This window comes from Amphiura filiformis, chromosome 10, assembly GCF_039555335.1.
Source record: "Amphiura filiformis chromosome 10, Afil_fr2py, whole genome shotgun sequence".
Lineage (NCBI taxonomy): Eukaryota > Metazoa > Echinodermata > Ophiuroidea > Amphilepidida > Amphiuridae > Amphiura > Amphiura filiformis.
In genome coordinates, this window is record NC_092637.1 from 66,249,703 (window position 1) to 66,270,870 (window position 21,168).

The window sequence follows — 21,168 nt, forward strand, 5'->3', positions numbered from 1 at the left end:
ATCTACTGCTGATATGAAGTAGTCATCTACCATGTCTACTGCTGATATGAAGTAGTCATCTAGGCCCTACTGCTGATATGAAGTAGTCATCTACTGCTGATATGAAGTAATAGGCCTAGTCATATTATACTCTCTCCATGAGTGGTCTGTCAGTAACAAACTTAAGTTGAATCCAAGTAAATGCCAAGCCATGAGTGTGTACTTTGAAAAAAAAACCCGGATGTTGATCTATACGCATCTCTGAGCACTCCCTTGCAGTAGTCCAGAGAGTCAAGTTGCCGTGGTTAGTGGTGGTGGGGCCGGTGGGGGTGGGGGCACTCAGAATACTTATAAACATCCGCGTGAAAGAAACTGCGGATAATGTCTATAGGCCTATATAGCTTATCCCATGTTGGGCAAGTTTCACTTTCTTAGTTCGGGGGATGATCCTCGTTAGTTTGACAAATTTATGACGTCCTAGCTTAGGGTCGTTTTTGGTCAATTCACACGGATACTTATAACTTTAATACATAAGTGCCCCCCCCCCCCTCTCCCGGTCATAATCCTGGGGATTGCCCCAAAGTCTATACCGGTAGCTCTTCTATTATAGTTGGCTTTTGCTACGAAAAAGGGGATTAATCCAGGCCCAAGTATTGATACTGAATTATCCCCTTTGGTCACTTAAATACCGCCGCGGTACGGGTAGGCCTAAACAAAACCGTTGTCCAAAGTTATTTTGGCTAAAATCGCTTTGTCCAAAGTCATTTTGTCCAATATTTTTATGTCCAAATATGTTTTGTCCAATTTATATTTTGTCCAAATATATTTGGTCCAAGTGTTATTTTGTCCAATTTATATTTTGTCCAAATATATTTTGTCCAAAAATATTTGGTCCAAGTGTTATTTTGTCCCATTTATATTTTGTCCAAATATATTTTGTCCAAAAATATTTTGTCCAAAATACACTTCCAGCCTAGCCCACCCCAATGATAAACCACAGCAGACAATCCAAAAGATAGAAAATTGTCATGTATAAATAAAGTTATTATGAAACCTGTTTGCACACTTTTTGATAGTTCTATGGGAAATCAGCAGGAGCTAATTAAAGAGCAACCATTAGCATGGCGCTATAAAGCTGTGTCTGGCACTGCCTGAGCGTGCGCTACAAATTACTAGTCTTGTTCGCAAGTCGTTTTGTTATCTATATTTTCAATCACTTGTCAACATGGCAGCTTCAGTGGTAGGCGTTCCTGTTCCGAGCTCCCGGGTCAATCCTGACATACAGAAGGAAAGAAACACAGCCACATTTGATCCATTACATCTTACGTATGTACTAGATGGAGGGAAGGATAGGACACAAAGAAGGCGCTATGTGGGTATGTAGTTTTCTTTTATTTTGTACACAAAGTCAGAAGAAAGTTCGGCAAGGAAGGACATGGTGCAGAATTCTGCTACCGTACTTCAAATTGAAGTTCAATTTGTTCAAAAGCTCTAATACTTTACAGAATAAACGATAGGAATTTTTGTTTTTACTATCCTCTACCATGTGATACAGGTAGGTCCAATAAATATATTGGACCTGCCTGTCGCCTTTCACACGGTTACGCATGCACGGTCATGCACGACGCGTCAGTTCATCATGAATTGTCATACAATGCATGAATGTCATTATCAATGATAATCAATACAATGAATACACATGATACATGTCAAAAACAATGATCAACATCATCATTACTAGTCACGATTATCGCACTTTCAGTTTCCCACGCGTTTGAACGGGAATTGGATTGCGTACTTTTTCGATGTCTAGTGAGCAAATTTTTTCAATATTTTGAGAAAATGACGTCAAATTTTCTATTCTGTATTGTTTGGTAATATTGTCTTTTGCCAATAGTATGTTTACGGTTGTGATTTTGTGTTTTTGATCGCACAGATCGGATATTCTCGTTCCCGATTCGAATTCTGAACCCTTCGCAAGGGTGCCGATTTCGCAGAACTTTGACGATAATTTTGCCTTTTGGACACTAAAATGCTTTCAACCGAGTCTTAAATTAGCAAGCACAATACGGTTGGTACCACTTTTATATACATTGATGAAATTTTAAAGATTTTTTTTCCAAGTTTCTAACCGGCGCAAATCGTTAAGTGTGTATTTCCCATTGACATCCAAAATGGCGTAAGCCAGTCCTCAATATACATAGGTACGGCGTATATAGGACTGGCAAGCGAGTCTACATCATTACTATAGATTACATTACGTGTATTTACGTTAGAGGATACATGTACATTGTAGTAAAAAATAAAACTTCCTATCGTTTTTTTCATTCTTAGAACGTAGTCAGTTAAATATTATTCTACTAACATGACTAAACCCTGTTTTATTTAGCGAAAATTAACTCCCCTTTTTCTGAAATGAATGGAATTTGTTTGTAAGGTTCTGTTTTAGTTGCATGTGCTGTGATCTCATTCACATATTATTATAGAACATACATTACTTCATACTCGCTCAGTGTTGAAATATGTCAGTCCATGTCAAATCAACCAATTTTCTGAAAAGTTCCCAGGTGACCCTCTCAGATTTTGATGAAATTCCATCAGAATAATCTTTTGTGGCCACAATGCACCCATACAAAAATTTGGCTTCATAGGCCATGTCGTTTTCGAGAAATGGCCCTCTGAAGTTTGGCCCGGACCCCCCCTTTTTGGCACTCACGAGTGTCATTGTTGATTTTTACCAACTTTGGTGGCTCATAACTTCTTGTTTTAAACAGATATAAAGCTGCAATCTTGGATTCTAGCTAACCTTATGTCATATTTTCAGAATCTGGCTCAAAATTGCAGATATCTGCTTTCCTTTTTAAGTTATGAGCACCCAAAGTTGGTCATTTATTCAACCGCAAGTGTGATTTTGTCATTTTGAGGGTCCCCTGGTGCCAAAAATATGTGGTCATATGACTCAAATGTCATAGATACATTGTCTATGGGTACATATCTGAGTCCACAAGCAAGTTTGAGCAAATCAAACCATTAATGGAGGAATGGGCGGCATCCAAATTTGGGTTCGGGTGAAAATTTGCTGGAGACCCCCCTCTTTCTGACCAATGTTTGACCATGTTGACAGTTGAAACATGAATTGAAATTTACTGCCATGAAACATACTGAATGAGACCTACCCATAAACAAAAATTCAGCTTTGGTACTCAACTCCATCATAGTTAGATGGCAGCCTGAAAATAGGGTGAAAAACCTGGTATTTCTTGTCTAAGGTTGTTGAATTCAGCAACCATGACAACAAAATCAGCAAAATTTGACAAAGTTTTTCACAAGTTACCTCAAGTGTCATATGAAATATGTTCTGGGTGTGTTTTAGAGGCTAATAAACACATCTAGAGTGGTCTGTAATGTACGACCCAAAAATATGCACATATACTTAGTAAATTTGGCATATTTTGTTACCCTGGCTGCCGAATTCAACACCCTTAGACAAGAAATAACAGGTTTTTCTCCCTATTTTCAAGAGCCATCTAACTATGATGGAGTTGAGTACCAAAGCTGAATTTTTGTTTCTAGGTAGGTCTTATAAGTATGTTTCATGGCTGTAAATTTCAATTCATGTTTCAACTGTCAACAAGGTCAACCATTGGTCAGAAAGAGGGGTGTCTCCGGCAAATTTTCACCCAACCCAGCTTTGGATGCCGCTCATTCCTCTATTGATGGTTTAATTTGCTCAAACTTGCTTTGGGGCTCAGATATGTACCCATAGTCAATGTTTGACATTTGAGTCATATGATCACATATTTTTGGCACCAGGGGACCCCCAAAATGACAAAATCACACTTGCGGTTGAATAAATGACCAACTTTGGGTGCTCATAACTTGAAACGGAAAGCAGATATCTGAAATTTCGAGCCAGATTCTGAAAATATGACATAAGGTTAGCTAGAATCCAAGATTGCAGCTTTATATCTGTTCAGAACAAGAAGTTATGAGCCACCAAAGTTGGTAAAATCACCAATGACACTCATGAGTGCCAAAAAGGGGGGTCCGGGCCAAAATTCAAAGGGCCATTTCTCAAAAACATATGGCCTATGGGACCAATTTTTTGTATGGGTTCATTGTGGCCACAAAGGATTATTCTGATGGAATTTCATCAAAATCTGAGAGGGTCACCTGGGGACCCCTGGTTGATTTGACATGGACTGACCCAATAAGCACTTATCCTCTTGTCCTCTTGTCCAAAAATCACTGGGGACAACCATATTGAGCTATGTACTTATCCCCTGGACAACCACTATATTTTACCTCCAAAAGTATGACACATTTTGGGGACAACCAAAATGTATTGAGGACAAGAAGAATTCATGCTTTAGTTATCCTCGGGATAACCTCCATATTTTCCTTATTTCGGACACTGCTCGCGCTCCGACAAGTGTCTTCCTCGATGATGTGGTTGCTGCCATCTACAGGGGGGCCGGCCAAGATCGACTGAATTTTGACGTCGTCATTGCGTTTTACACGTAAACACGAAAATGTCTCAAATAATTCCAAAAGTGTATATTATCAAGCAATATTTTATCAGTCTAAATCCGTTGAGATTCGACAATGAACCTTATTGTAAGTACTGTTTTTTTGAATATTTTGTATGAATAACGCACGACATGTTATGATTATATTAAAATTTCCCCTCCATAACGCAATATCTCCGTGGTGTAGTGGTTAGCATTGGTACCTGTCACGCAGGTGGTCTGGGTTCAATCCCCAGTCCCGGCAAAGAAAATATTTTTTCTTCTGACATTCATTTTGAATCCAAAATGATTTATTTTCATGTGGAAATTGCATACTATGTGAAAGATTTCTACTTTTTACTATAATTTGGCATCCGCCCTCTCAGTAAAAGTGACAGTAAAAAGGGTAAAGAGGATGAACCCGTGTTCACATGCCGGAATGCCCATCTCTCTTTCAAAGCGATTGGGCCAGACTCCTACCATTTTAAATATTGCTGCAAGGTGATGCTACCCTCCACAGCGAGTCTGTTACCCCGGTACCTCGAACTACCTCGTGATTATGAGTCAGAAGTCTTGGACTGCTGTGTCACAGTGGCCCTCCGCCTCTGATAGTTTAAGTGGCGCTTTACTAGTCCTGCTCTTTATTAAATTGACTTAAAAGTGCTGTTCATTTTTCTCTGGTCAAAATATATATTTTTTTTTGTCAAGATATCCAGGCATTGAAAGAGCTGTTATAATTCAGGGCTTGAAAAAATGTGGGAAGCAAGCTAAATTTCCCACAATATATAGCCAGGGGTAGCGCTACATGTAGGTTGCTTTTTGGGGTCCCGGACCCACCAAAATAGAGTTCGGACCCCCTGTTTTTAAATTTTCTGCAAGTTCAGGGGTCCCTGGAGACCCTCAGTTTTTCAATCTAGCGCTATTGTAGACATACTATTTATGTTACATTTGTGCAACTCGGACTCGCCAAACTCTACTCCGGACCCCCTACTTTTTAATTTTCTGCAAGTTCGGGGGTCCCTGCGGACACTGGAGTGTTTAGTTCTAGCGCTACCCCTGTATATAGCATGTTTTTGTATACCCTCCAATGCTCCAAATTTATACCATAATTTCACTCCAAACACCAACTTTTCCTGGGAAGAAGCTTCCCAAATTCCCCACTTTTTTGAGCCATGGCAGTTATCAAATGTTATAATTTTAAATAAATCCAAATTACAACTTTTAAGAGCATAACATGAAACAGCTAACAGCTCAAAATACAATGTAAGTTTGTTGACACAGGCAAGCAGACATTCAAGATGACTTCCTCAAAATCATGATCAAGAAGAAGACATTTTTAATATTCTACGGTATTTTAGGCCTAATGCTAAAAATTGTTCCAGAGAGTTCACATTTTCCCCAAGATTTTCCTTTGATTAAAATGTGCAAAAGTCAAAATTTATTTTGTTTCACCTATTGTGGACAATTTTTTTCTCAGTTTCTGACGGCAAAAAAAATTTGAACTAGCTATCTTACAGGTCACACAATCTGCAAATCACATGGGCAGTGTAAATAATGAGAATTGATAAGAGGTGCAATTTATAGCTGAAGGTGGAACAAACTTTAAACTTTGTATTATTGAAGGCCCTCCACTCTGTTTGATCTGCCCAGTACTATAAAAAGTATGAACTTTCTGTGAAGTTCAAATTCATTTTTTTTAAACCAAAATTAAAGTTAGACCAGAAGTTTAGCAAAGATTTAGCAAAGATGGATCTTTATCCAAGAAAATGTTGTATGAAAGTTTTGGAAAACTGAGCTACATGTGGGGTACTACATGAGATCTCTGTCATAAATGCCAATTTAAAAAACAAAACAAATGTGTAATAATAAGACTCAAACAGGTTGATGTCCTTTTGTGAATATGTAGGGCACAAGCCAATAATAGTACTACCTGATAAATGCCCTTTGTAACACTTCGGCACTGGTTTACGTGACATACATGATATGTGTGAATAGTAAATAGGCCTACAGCAGGCAATGGATATTTTCAGCCTTAAATCTATTGTTCTGCTTACAACATATCTCAATCTTGTGTTTTATAAATAATAAATTCAGCAATATGAACCATCTTCAAGATATATTCTATTACCCCCCACAACCCATTATTCAAAATCGCGCACTGTGATTTGTTGAAACGCGTCACGTGAAAGACTACTAATTAGCAATAAAGTGGCCAGGGCAACGAACTTTATGTTCTACTCGCATCACAGCGCACAGCAAAGCGCGATGCAGTATATTAGCGTCGTTATGCATTCTACGCAAAGCATTATGCTTGGTTACGCGTTCTGCAATACTCGCTATCACTTACGCTTTTGCTACACGTAGGCACTCCACCTTCAGCCACTAGGTAGATGAACTAGCTTAAAATTAAATCTAATTACAATTCAAATAACACTGGGCATTTTGTGAAATTTATTGTCATAAAAGTGGAGCACTAAACTTGTAATTTTTTAAAGAAATTGTATTCCAGATGGGCCATCTGTAACCCCTTAAGCATATAAACCAGGTGTTGGACCTCCACCAGGGGCCCTTCAGCAAGCCCCTGGACCAGGGGCGTAGCCAGCTTTCCTGGTCGGGGGGGGGGGCAAAATAAAAATTTTGGGGCACCAACGAAAAAAATTGCAGTTGCATCATCATACCGGTTTTGTTTTTAAGAGAGATGATGTGACGTTAGATGCTCAGCTTGCTCCTCACTGTTTGGTCAGAGGCACTTCAGCTCAAAAACCTTATGTAGCACTTTTAAAAATCTATTTAAAGTGAACTTCCTGAAATTTAAGAACCAAAATTACTTATTTTCACACAGAGTAAGTTTCAAGTGTTTTCCTGTTTTTCCCGTCATTTGACAGAATCATTGGCACTCAATGACCCAGCATTCAAGCACAAAGATCTGTCCTTCATGGACCGAGAGGAACGCTACACCAACAGCATAAGGAAAGCCATCCATACAGTAAGACGACTCAGAGAACTGGAAATCACTGATATCCAAGAGATAAATTGGTATAAAGGGTAAGTGCATAGATGGTAGAGCTTTGGAAATAAATGTAATACTGGAACTTACTTTTTACAACTTTGCTACGTTGCGTCTGGAACCACCACCAGACTTTATATCAGGCAACTGATGGACTGGTCATGAGATAGACAGCTCTCTTTTTGATGGCCCTGACCCATGCAAGTTAAAGCGGAGTCCTACTCGTTGCTCAATATGCTCCCATGTCTATCATGTGACCAGTCCAGCAGGTCAGTTGCCTGATATCCTACTTGCAAAAAGTAAGTTCCAGTATTATATTTATTTCCAGAACTCTAAATGACTAAGAACATTCACTCATGAATGCATACTATTACCCGACTAGTAATACTAGTAGCAAATCACTTCAAACTTAAAAGCTATTTACAATTTTATAATATAAAATTGGTTAATTTTCATCAAACCTGATTTTTTGCTATATTTGTATAAATGTCCACACAGGTTCCAACCTACACCAGGTCACCAGAGCAATTGCTGACGTAATGTCATAATTTACACATTAAACCCCCCATACAACTCCATGTTGAGTGGCCAAAATAGACGGTGGGATTTCTTTCACTTTACCTCATCATTTCTGCTTAGAATGGGCAGAATCCCTTCCTGACAGTTATATATAAATATTATTTCAACATTTTTGGTAAAGAATTACAAAATTCAAATTTGATGGAAATTGTACCGTTAATGTTATGTTATAAATGTACATGATGCAGCAGATCTGATCCAGCCAAAATGGTGGTAATTTTGCAAATTGAAGAATGTCGCAAGATTTTTGGGCCGTCTTCTCCATAATTTTGATTTTGTCAGAGATGCATAGAAAATAATAAGATGGTGCCAGGCTAATCCTTTTGAAATCCACACTCCCCATGTGGAAGAATTTGGAAACATCTTCCACAGGGGGAGTATGCATTTTAAATTGAATTATTAGCAAATTAACCAGCTCTATTTGGAACTCACCCTCCCTCCCTCCGTAGAAGATTCAGGTTGAATCTTTCTCAAAGGATATATGAAATTCAAACAGAGCTCATTCCATTTGAAATTCATACTCCCCCTGTAGAAGATATTTCCAAAATCTTCCACAGGGGTAGTGTGAATTACAAATGGCATAGCCCATTAATTCCTTAGATAAAACATTTGATTAAGTTAGAGGTCTGTAAATTGAAAGGGGTAATCTAATATTGGCCTCTTACAGATGCCAACCCTCCCTATTTTTAATCTAATATTAGCCTCTTACAGATGCCAACCCTCCCTATTTTTAAGGGAGGCACCCTATTTTTGTAAATATTTTTGTCCATTTTGACACCCAAATTTTGCAACCTCCCTATTTCTGGCAAGTATTGTGCCTTTGAAGTTGCATGTAATTTTGAAAACCTCCCTATATGAATCCTCCCTATTTTCTGGATGTTTTAAATGTTGGTATCTCTGCAGTATTAAGGCACTAACTTATTTATGAAATTATAATCTATAAACTGAAATGCCTTTCCTAATCGTAATTTAACCCCTGTCACCGTCTAAACAGTGCAGCAAACAAGACTGAGGAATCCAATCTTCAACTACATGACAGCATGTTCCTTCATGCCATCTACTCGCAAATGGCGCCTGAACAACAAGCGTTATGGATGGAGAAAGCCTACGCGTATACGGTCATCGGAACGTACGCGCAGACTGAGCTAGGCCACGGTAGGGATCCATGTGACCACGTTGATGTTACCTGATGTTTTCAAAGCTGCACATTATTTTCTTTCTTTTTTTTGTTTGCATGCTGTCAATTAAGTGCTGTGGCTATCAATCAGAACCAGATTCTTATCACTGGTGCCACAGAGGTACACTGCGGTGTAGCTAATTCATTGCTTTAAAGTATGGTACCTGTGTGGGTACTAGAGTACATACATCGGAATCACATGTACCTTACACACACCCGATACTGGAACTGCACTGGTACTCTTGAGTAACCACACAGTAGCTGGGCAGCAGTGTACCTTTGGGGGCCGCAACAATAGGAATCTGCTAGTGTATGTTGTCCTCCCTCCTCATTCTAGGAATCTAATCTAATCTATCTCTATCTATTGACTACTTTATTTTTTAATTTAGTATAGTGTCTTTAAGAAATGGCTTTTGTTTTAAATGTTCTGATGTTTTTTTGGCGCGTATTGTAAGCGTACAATGAACCAGGACCTTTGTGGAATATAAGGAACAGTGATATATTTTTGTGTATTTTGTGCCATTTTTATAGAGCAACTGTTGACAGTGAGGTCCCTAACCTTAGTCTGCACGAGTCCATGTTCGCACACACTGTAGCAACACAAATGACGAAGGAACAAAAACTAACATGGCAGCCGTTACTAAAGAACTACGAACTCCTGGGTACCTATGCGCAGACTGAACTCGGTCATGGTATGTTGGTTGTATATGTGGCAATCCAGCAGTGATAGCACCAGGGTGGGGGACCCCACCTCAGGTTTTTTTTCATCGCAATTTTTTCATAAAGGTGACAACATTGATACGCCATGATGTCTTTTGTGCCATTTTTATAGGGCAAATATTGGAACTGAAGTCGGGAATCTTGGCTTGCACGATTCCATGTTCTCACACACCGTGGCAACACAAATGACAGACGAACAAAAGTTAACATGGGAGCCGTTACTGCATAACTATGAAATCCTTGGTACCTATGCGCAGACTGAACTCGGTCATGGTATGTTGGTGGTGTATGTGCCTAATCCAGCAGTGGTAGCACCAGGGTGCAGGACCCCCCCATCATAGCCACTGTTGGTCAACTGTATATTTTTATGTCCTATTGTTTATGACTTTCAAAGCGATGGGAAAAAAAACTTGTTTTACGGTCGGCTAGTCTGGATTTTTTTTTCTCAAGAAGCAAAATTACCCTAAAATATCACAGAAAGTTTGACAAATCTATTTTTCAAACATATGTGACACGATCTGGTCCATGGGGGCCAAAGGCGGCAAATTTGAAATTGAGATAAAGGCAAAAATATGGAGTAAAAACAATAAAATACATGCTAGACCTTTGGTGTTTTCAGTATATGATAGCCTAAGGTTACTAAGGTAACAATTATAGTAATTCAATTTTCAAAAATGCCTCCTTTGGCCCCCATGGAGCAGATCAGGTCACATATTATGTTTTACCCCCCAAAATAAAACAGCTGATTTTTCATGATTTTCAGCAAAATGAAAACCAAATAAGTCATGCAAAATCAGGTTTGGTCTGGCCGCAAAACATTTTTTTTTTCATCGCCTTAGGCAATTATTTCATTAAGGTGATATTGATACACCACATTTGTGTGTCTTTTGTGCCATTTTATAGGGCAACTATAGGAAGTGAGGTCCTTAACCTTGGCTTGCATGGTTCCATGTTCCAACACACTGTAGCAATGCAAATGACGGAGGAACAAAGGTTAACATGGGAGCCGTCAATACTGAACTATGAAATCCTTGGTGCCTACGCGCAGACTGAACTCGGTCATGGTATGTTGGTTGGTTGGGTTTATGCCAATCATGCATTGAAGGTGCCAGGGGGCATGGGGTATTGCCGCCTACCCTTCCCCCTCCTCAAAATGAAAAGTCAGGGGAAGTTCCACTTTTTAGGCAAAAAACATGGCAAATTATTTCAACATAAAAATTGTTTATATCTCTCTCTTAAATCTTCTTTACCCATCCCTTTTTCCCCCATCCTGGTGCTACCACTGCAATCATGTATGGGAATATAAAATGGCTAACATTTCATTCATGCATACTTTGTATGCAACCAGCAAAGGTAGTAGAAAAATACATTCATGGATTTCCTTGTTGCCTTATTATAATATGAATAAAAAATATATAAGAAATTAATTTATACTTGAGCCAAAATTGTGCTATTTTGTTTTCTGCTAATATGCACACATAAAAAGAATTTTACAAGTTTAATAACAGCAATCTTTTGAATTAAAAGTAACGTATACATATTTTTGAATGAATTTTTGTGCAAGAGATGTTGTTGCAAGTCCTATTAAAAACAAAAAAAGGTTTTTAATACATTTCTGCCTGCTACTTTATTGTCAAATATTGTTTGTTTTAACAATGCTGATAACTCCATAACTTTGAAAATTTCATAATTTCCTGAAACTGGCTCAATTCTAGTTACATGCCTACAGTTAAATTTGCTGCCTTCAGCATATTGTTGCTATATTCCCCCAGGTTTAAAAGTCTGTTTTGTACAATTTGTGTATAAGAGGATTTTTGCCAAATGTGTGCATCATGTGCATTAAATTTTGCATTTGTTGTCTTATTTATTAGATGACTGTTGATAAATTACTATTTTTGTCCCACGCAAAAGTGTCCTTACAAACTTGGCAAAAATGCACCAAACTTTAAAATCTGTCAAAACTTATAATCCACAAAGGCCTGGGGAAGTCTGGTATCATTGGCTGTCTATGTGTATGTCCGTCACTGTGTATGTCATGAACATTAGTGGACAGTTGACTGAGTTGCCTTTTATATAGGCCTATACTGGCGATTCCACATTGGTGTGAGATCCACACTAATATCCATAGCAACTATAGATCTACATGGCTTTCAGATCCGTGCATGATTGCGTAGTGAGCGTGTTTCTTGTAAGTTTGTAATACAGCATGTGTGTGTAGGGTGCTCAAGACACGATACCGTGCATATGAGTGTAGGGCGCTCATAATGCCATCAGGGTTCGTTTTTTGCCGGCAAAGTGGCAATAACTGGCAGTTTTTGCCTGGTTTAAACCGGCAAAAATGGCAAAAAATGGCAAAAACTCATATAGTCACTCAAATATTAAACAAGTAATACAGAAAGCTCATAAACAGTAAACATACATCTTTAAATGAATCATTCAATCTAATCAAGTCCTTAAAATGAAAAAATTTTGAATTTGATATGCCACATTTCAGTTAAATGCACTACTGAGCAATGAAAATGCATGCCTTTAATTTCGTAATAAACAAATATGTTATTTAAAATTACAAAATCTGGTCTTGTTACACTCAGGAAATTAATTTTTTTATTTAATAATTCGTGTTGAGACACAAAAATCCGAACTGTAAATCACTTTTTTAGTTTTTGCCATTTTTGCCGGGAAAAACTGGCAAAAACTGTTTTTGCCAAGCGGTTAAAACCGCGTTTTTTTTCCACCTGCGGCAATAACCTGCGAACCGTCATTGACATGCAGTCTGCATGCACAATAGAAGGTTGCAGCGTATAGAGTGTGCATCTCACCTGTGATGTGGAGTCATCCATGGCCAATATACATGTACATGTATGTACTGTCTGCATGCTTAAACCAATTGTATGTCTGTTGTCTGTCTGCTTGCCTGTATCTGTATGTGTCTGTCCCAGGACAGAATAACTGATGTCTGCTTATATTCCTGTCTGTAGTCTGTCTGTCTGTCTGTCTTCATGTCAGCCGCTTACTGTCTGTCTGCACACAACAGTTTGTTTGTCATGCATTATTCTGTGGTTCTGCCTTTTTGCATTCACATTTCTGCTATTCACTCTGCTTCTTTCTGCCATTTTATCATAATTTTATATGTTCTAACAATATGCACACAATTATAATGTAATTGCATGATTTTAATATCACTGTATATGCCAACTAATTCATGTGCATATATGCTCTACACTTCATTGAGCATAAATTCCATGGGCACTTCCGGTCAGGCCTCCAAAAACCGCGGGAACGGCGTTCCCAGAAAGGTCACAGAAAAAAAAATTGCAAAAATAATGACCTATTATGAAATTTCAGGATCATTCACAGTAAATTTTAAAAAAAGAAAAAAAAATTCAGAAAAAAATTACCGTTATAATGAAGCAATTTTGTTTTGGCTTTCTTAGTTAATTAGCTACAGAAATTAGAAATGAGCGTTCACGGACGTTACTGCCGAAAGTGCCTGCCTTTTTGACAGATGGTACATATCCTTTTATCTCCACTCAGTTCTGTGTTTTATTTTTTTCTGTTAAATATTGAGAAAGCCCTGACTCCATTCTATGTATCGTCCTACACTGTTGATTTAGTGTTACGGACGTTACATTTTATGTCAAATGTAACGTCCGTAATGTTTTTTATAATGAAAAAAAAAACTGTCAAGGTACTTCCTCAGATTTTTTTCTTTATTATCTTGCAGTAGGTCTGACATCAATCTATGGAGGCATGATTAGCTAGTTTGAAATAAATGCTCCTGTTTTGAGCAATAATGTTCCAAAATTTTGTTAAAAATTTCCAAAAAGCACTTTTGGCATGGAATTGGCCATATGCACACCAAAACTAATGTTTATTTCTTCATCTATCACATATTATAGATGCATTGGTTTTCCATGCATTTATAATATGTGATAGATGAAGAGGTAAACACAAGTTAATGGTTTGCATATTAAGGATACCAAACTGTAATTTTTTCGTAATTTTTTTCCATTTTTTTCTCCAAATTATCTGTGAATAATCCTAGCCCTTCAGAATAGGTCCAGTGGTTCTTCAAAGTTGCAGAATACTTATAAAAAATGTTAAAAAATAAATAAAAAATTGTTTTTTGAATTTTTTTTACTGACATCCGACATCCAATAATCGGTTGAGCCCTAGATGTGATTATACCCGGTATCAATCATATACTATATATGTACTATGACTTACGACAAAAAAATGACAACATTGTTGGAAATTTGTGAGTTTTGTGAAAAAGGATGTAAATTTTTATAGAAAACTGTTCCAAAATAAAGGCTTTAAGAATTATTTTGATTGGTTACAAAAGAGGACAGTGTATGTATTGAGCCAATCAGAGATATGTAAAAATAATCAAAGGTCTGACTAGGAATTGCCATGAGATCTGAAAGCTCTATTTTGATTGGTTACTCAGATGATTTTTTAAAACATATAACCAATCAGGGGCTTTGTAAGAAATGCAGTATTGCCCATGAGGTTTAAAGGTTTGACACATATTGCATGGCTCATTACAACATTGCAACATCTGTTATTTACTCCAAAATTACAGTAGCCTATTTTTCATTTTTGCTTGACAAATCCATTGAAAAAGTGCTCACAACTTTAGCTTTAGCCATCTGTGATGATGACTTGATCACAGGTGACTTGGTCCACTGCTTTTCGCACGAAACTTCTTGTTAAAATTGTCAGGAAGTGACGATATTTTTGTTTTCAGCAGTGGACCGTATACATAATTAAGAGAAATGATACCTTCATCACAGTTGATTGCTTTGGCAATATAGTCAGTAATGGCTGATTTATGGTGTTCTGAAGTAGATTCTTTTCTTTTTTTCTTGTGAACCTCCTTTCTTGGCCATGGTATATGCTGTCTTCAGTGGATAGCATATGGTCATTTTCACGGTAAAGGGTGTAACTTCGGATTTTTAACATTTTAATCCGTAGTGTTCTAATAAAGCTTTGGGAGTTACTGCGTTCAGTTTTAGCAGGCTTAAATGTACTTAATATTGCCATTTTGAAAAACTATAAAAAACAGTAACATTTTTGTAAAACCCTGTGTTTTCTTCAGTTAGTTCATGGATAATTTTTCTTATCCTGAAAGTACAGTCATATGTTCAGTAAACACTGCCACATTAGATTTAATTGTGAACAGCCCTGTATTTTTGAGAACCGGACTTGATATTTGTCGTTTCGGAGGCTTCATTTTCCGTTAACAATTGTTAACAAACTTTGTGGGTGTAGCTTTGGTTCATAATTCTTGGTTATTTCTTCACTTCTTCTTGATTCATAACAGTTGTTATCTTACCTTGATATGGGTAACAAAAATTAGTCGATTTGCAAGCTAAAAGCTTCAAAGAGCCGTTTTTCCGTTAACTTTTTGAAGCCTCCGAAACAAACTGTTCAGCAAGCTTGTGCAAATATAAATAAAAGAGCTCATCCAATCTATTTATCAAAATGTAGCAAAGTAGATCCTCAAGTCACTTGTTTTTAAATCATGGAGATATATATCACCGTTTGAAAATGGGACCCAATACAAACTTTCCGTTAACAATTGAAGCCTCCGAAACAAATGAGCCTCCGAAACAACAATAAGATTAATTATCATCTATGCATATCTAAATTGGTGTGTTTCATACTGATATCTGCATTGTAATTATTACTTGATATGTGCAGAATGTCATAAATTAAAAAAAATTTTGACATTATGGTTAATGTTTGAAAAATATACTGATAACCAAAAAAGCCTGTTTCGGAGGCTTCACATGCAAAAAACACCATACTTAACAAATGGGTGAAAAAATTAACATGTGATAAATCTACAATATCTGCCGCATAGAATCATTGATTCAATATACACAAGAAAATAACAGCTTAGATGATCCCAACACTGTTGTTTTCAAAAAAACTACTTCTACAATGTTTAACAATTGTTAACATGAAGCCTCCGAAACAAAAAAAAATGACTTGCTGTGATAATTTAATTTTTGTCACAACTGAAATTCAATACTTAGAAGCAAAGCATGAAAATTGGTAATTGTGATATTTTTTACCTATTTTTTTTATGTCAACTTGTAGTAGTTAACCAAATATTTTACTTTTATGTTCACCTGTGTTTTTAACTGAAGCCTCCGAAACACAAATCGCTTGAATTGCCAATTCTAAAAATAACTCCAATTTCTGTGAAACTTGGCTGGGAGGTTCCTTTCATCAAGTAGTATTTGTACATGAAGTTAGACATTCAAATTATTTTAGGAACCCAATTAAAACTTAAAAAATATGTTTAAAGTTTGGAAATTTCCATTGTAAATGACACTTGATGTTAAAAATTTCAAAACTGCAATTACAAACATAGCAAAACATGGTATAAAATTTAACTTATATCTGTTGACTTACTTTGGAATGGGATTTCACATGTATTCCAGCTTTCATGTCATAATTTTCTGAGGTTATGTAAAATACATTTTTTCTTAGATTTTAACCAAAATGTTATGGAAATGTCAAATTTTTTTTAGAAATCAAAAGGTTTAAGCCTTGAAACATTATTTTACTGGAATTTAAGTTGCTTCTATGCATGATTTCAGTAAACAGAAACATATTTAAGTGGTTTGAAATTTTGACCCTAAAAATCAAAAGTTACACCCTTTACTGTGAAAATGACCATATGCTGTCTTCAGTGGATAGCATATGCTGTCTTCAGTAGATAGCATATATGCTGTCTTCAGTAGATAGCATATGCTGTCTTCAGTAGATAGCAATATGTGCTGTCTTCAGTAGATAGCAATATATGCTGTCTTCAGTAGATAGCATATATGCTGTCTTCAGTAGATAGCAGGTATGCTGTCTTCAGTAGATAGCAGATGTATGCAGTCTTCAGTAGAAAGCAGATTTGCTGTCTTTAGTAGAAAGCAGATATGCTGTCTTCAGTAGAAAGCAGATATGCTGTCTTCTGTAGATAACAGATATGCTGTCTTCAGTCGATAACAGATGACGAAAGCTAAAGTTGTGAGTACCTTTTCAATGGATTTGTCAAGCAAAAATGTTTGAATTGTTTTATCAACAATCCTACAAATGCTACAATCTATTTACAGTAAACTATTTTGTTGCAAATATGTCATTTGAGCAATAAAAATCTAATATTTGAATGAATAATATCTTTCTCTGTTACCAAAATAAGACAAACAAATCACACAAACAGCAGTTACCATTTAAAAACAAATATAACTAAGAAAATGATTTTGATTCTTAATGAATAAAATGATTGTAAAAAATATGTCTCAACAATTTGATTCGATAGGAACATTTCTTCGTGGGCTAGAGACAACTGCAACATATGACCCTGCCACTCAAGAGTTTGTTCTGCATAGTCCAACACTCACTGCTATGAAATGGTGGCCTGGTAACTGTAAGTATAATGGACAGAGTTATCTTAAAAGCATTTGGCTGAAAGGGGTATATTCAAATTTGTCATACTCTTTCAATTGTGAATTTTTCCTCTGAAGAGGTATAACACATTGCCAAGTTGGTATTTTTTTATTTTATTTTGGAAGATGTTTTAGACAATGTATGTCTCAATTTCACTGAATTGTTGACCTACTTTATTTTCGCCAGGGCCCTCACAAATCTAAAAAAGGGTGGAGGGTGTTCAGTGCTGTACGGTGCAAAAACTGATTGAGGAGCCAATGGCTCCTAACTTTATAAATTTAGGCGCCCAAATTTTGCTCCCAAGTAAAAAAACTGAGGCGTCAACGCACCGTATTCCAACTTTTCTCGAAGTCATTCTGCCACAATGTTTATATCTACGTTCAATTTTAAGGGGGTTTCCCTGTCACAGCCACATGTTGCGTTGAATGAATCATAGCTGCTGTACTCAATCAACATACTCCATACACAGCATGTACAGTGTAGGCCTATAGATATGTTTTCCAGAAAGTCCCCATTGAGATGTCATGATATTCATAGCCGTACATTTGTACTATTGAACACTACATTATTTACACGTTTTGCATTTGCTGGCGAATAAAAGCTTCAACAGTTGGTCGCCATTGGCGCCAAGGATTGAAGGTTTAGTCGCATCAGAAAAAATCTAGTCGCCAATGCGCCTAAATTGGTCGCACCGTACAGCACTGAGGGTGTTAGAGACCAACAATTTTCTCATACAATTTTTATAATAATTGTAACTACTGCCTCAACCCTAGAACTGGCTCAGTTCTCTCTGAGCGGGCAGCGTGAGACAGATACGAGTTGGTAGCAGTCCTGGGCTCGGAACTAGTGCTATCCCATACAACCCTCTAGCAATTCATATTTTTTGAAACATGAAATTGATTGAATGCTTACATAAAGGCATATATGTAGACCCCATCACTCCCAGATGAACATGTAAGGTATTTCTAAATCCAACCATGTAATATTTGATTGCATATGTTTTAAAGATTTTTTTACGTATTATATTGGAACTTCTGATTTGAAGGGGTGTGCAAAGTGTATGAACACATCGTCCTTGGGGCAAGACCTCCTATGTGTCATAGGCCCCTGAACATGTTTAAATCAAATCCTCCTATGTAACCTGTTGGCAGTTTTGTTTTAAACATGTTCAGGGGCCAAAAGTACATAGAGGTTTTTCCTGCCCAACAAAATGATAATGATCTATTCCAGTTGAAATCCATACACACCCTACATAGAAGACATGACCTTAATCTTCCACATAGGGAGTGTGCATTTCAAATGGGGTTACCTGAATGAGCGTCAAGTTGTAAGTTGGTATAGTTTCAAGACCCCTGGCTGCTGAATTGATGTTCTTCGTTTGACACAAACTTGAACATACCAGAATTAGTATTTCTTTTTGAATGGGCCACAGCCTGCACAATAGGGTATTCACAAAGGACATACTATGGCTTGCACATGTAAGCATGAAACAAAGGGCAACTTAGCAGCCAGGAGGTCTCAAAACTACCAATTTGCGACTTTACACTTGTGGGAGTAAATCACATTTCTTTGGAATGGTAGATAAACCTTGGACCACCCAACATAACTATAGTATGATATACTTGTTTTATTTTTTTGTTTTAATTCAGTGGGAAAGACATGCACCCATGCAGTTGTAGCAGCTCAGTTGATTTCCAAGGGCAAGAGTCTGGGCATTCACATGTTTATGGTGCAACTTAGAAGCCTAGAGGATCATATGCCTCTACCAGGTATAATATGATTGTATGTCTGTGTCTTGATGTGTGTATGTGTGGGTGGGTGCAATTTGTAAACACTGGCAATCAGAAACATGTGAGAAAACACCCATGCAATTGTTATTTTAAGAAAAAAAAGAGACTAAGGATAAATATTTCAAAATTTGTTAAGGGCTGGGGTATGAACGTGTGGACAGTATTTATTGTGGGACATTAGAGCACATCAGACATATCGAATTGCATTCTGAATACGAAGAATGTCTTTCTGATATCAAATAATTGTGATTTTTTGAAATTTGCATTGTACAGCGTGTCCCAAAAGTAACTTAACATTGTGAATTTGCCATATCTCAAATATTACCTACTTCATACCAAAATGAAGAACATATTCAGATAGATTAATCTTTTAGAATTATTCTGATTCCAAAAACAGCATTATTGATGACTCCTTGACCTTACTGTGCGACTGTACATATGTGTGTATCAAACCCACAAAAGCAAGCTAATATGTTTTTTGTTCAAGCACATGAATAATGTGCTTACCACAACAATAGAGTTGGTTCACTCTCTGCACACGCTACATTTAGGTATGAACATTCATGGGTTACATGGCCTAGCGTAAGCGTGACTGCTGTTTTAGATTATAATTAGGATATATTGACAATTATTAAACTTTACTTTAAAACAGTTGAAGTGAAGATGAATTTCCTATAGATCAACGGATTCAGATTCTTTGCCGAGACAAAGTCGGCCAAACTCACTCAAGCAAAGTTCAGGGAACATTTTAATGTAAATTATGCACCCAGACGAAAAACAATCCAGCAACTAGGGCAGGAATTCCTATCAACTGGATCTGTTCATGATCTACCTCGGGCAGGACGTGGAAGAACAGGAAGATCGGCTACAAACATCGATGTCATACGAAGAGTGGTGGCGAAAAGCCCAAGACGATCAGTACGCCAACTTTCAATGGAGAACAACGTACTGCGTTCATCGAATCCTCAGAAAAGATCTTAAGCAGTTTCCATATAAAATCCAGATAAAACAGAAAATGAAGATTACGCATTGAAAACGAACAAACAAACAATCAAACAAACATAGCAAGATTAAACAAAACAGTTTTAAAAAGGATAACACGTTATATCGTGTTATCACGTCTCAAATGACGAGACTTATTTTGCGTTTATAAAAGTGGGTTTTACGGTACGGTAGATATCCGTTAATTTCATGCCAAAGGGTCATGACCACATATGCATGTTTGGTATCATAACATTTCTAAAAGAATTATCTACATACTCTGCAATTTTTGTAACAACACTATTAACACAACGCAAGTTATGGCCAATTCACAATGTTAAGTTACTTTTGGGACACCCTGTAATACACATTTTATGGCAAATGATTAAAAATTGATATTTTTGATATTTAACAGTACTCGAAGTAAAATTTATAAATCTGATGATTTATACTTAAAAAGTGTATGTAGGTGGGATGGAAAGCCGACGATCAATTGAAAATTTTGACCTTTCGTATTGAAGATATGGATTTTTTCTCAAAACACCAAAAAAAATTAGGTCTTTTGGGGAAAAAAATCCATATCTTCAATATGAAAGGTCAAAATGTTCAATTGATCGTCGGCTTTTCCTGTTAGCTATATGCACGTTAAGAATATATCATTAGATTTATAAAATTTACTTCGAGGACTGTTATATATCAAAAATGTGAAAAATAACCAATTTTAATCATTTGTCATAAAATTTGTATTATATCTTGAATTTCAAAAATGAAAATTATTTGATATCAGAAAGACATTCTTCGTATTCAGAATGCAATTTAATATATCTGATGTGCTCTCATGTCCCACAAAAAATACTGTCAAAACGCTCATTCCAGATCCCTTAGGAATACAGTATCAATAAACTTCAGTATTATACAACCTTATTGTGGGATAGGCTTTAACGACGGGAGATCATAACAATTAGTAAGTTT

The 21,168-nt window shown here is 36.8% G+C and overlaps 1 protein-coding gene across 4 annotated transcripts in view; it reads left to right on the plus strand.

The window, feature by feature from the left end:
- Positions 1-1,162: 1,162 nt before the first annotated feature.
- The window catches only part of LOC140163189 (peroxisomal acyl-coenzyme A oxidase 1-like), a 54,317-nt gene continuing 34,311 nt past the window's right edge, over positions 1,163-21,168 (plus strand). The window contains exons 1-5 of one of the 4 annotated variants that reach the window (XM_072186577.1): positions 1,163-1,355; positions 7,373-7,532; positions 9,782-9,942; positions 17,298-17,405; positions 19,075-19,194. In XM_072186577.1, the coding sequence (XP_072042678.1) occupies positions 1,205-1,355; positions 7,373-7,532; positions 9,782-9,942; positions 17,298-17,405; positions 19,075-19,194 (700 nt within the window). In that variant the 5' untranslated portion in view covers positions 1,163-1,204. Of the gene's footprint in view, positions 1,356-7,372; positions 7,533-9,067; positions 9,229-9,781; positions 9,943-10,082; positions 10,244-10,931; positions 11,035-17,297; positions 17,406-19,074; positions 19,195-21,168 lie in introns of those variants that run through there. The other 3 variants (XM_072186578.1, XM_072186576.1, XM_072186579.1) reach the window with 3 other exon arrangements.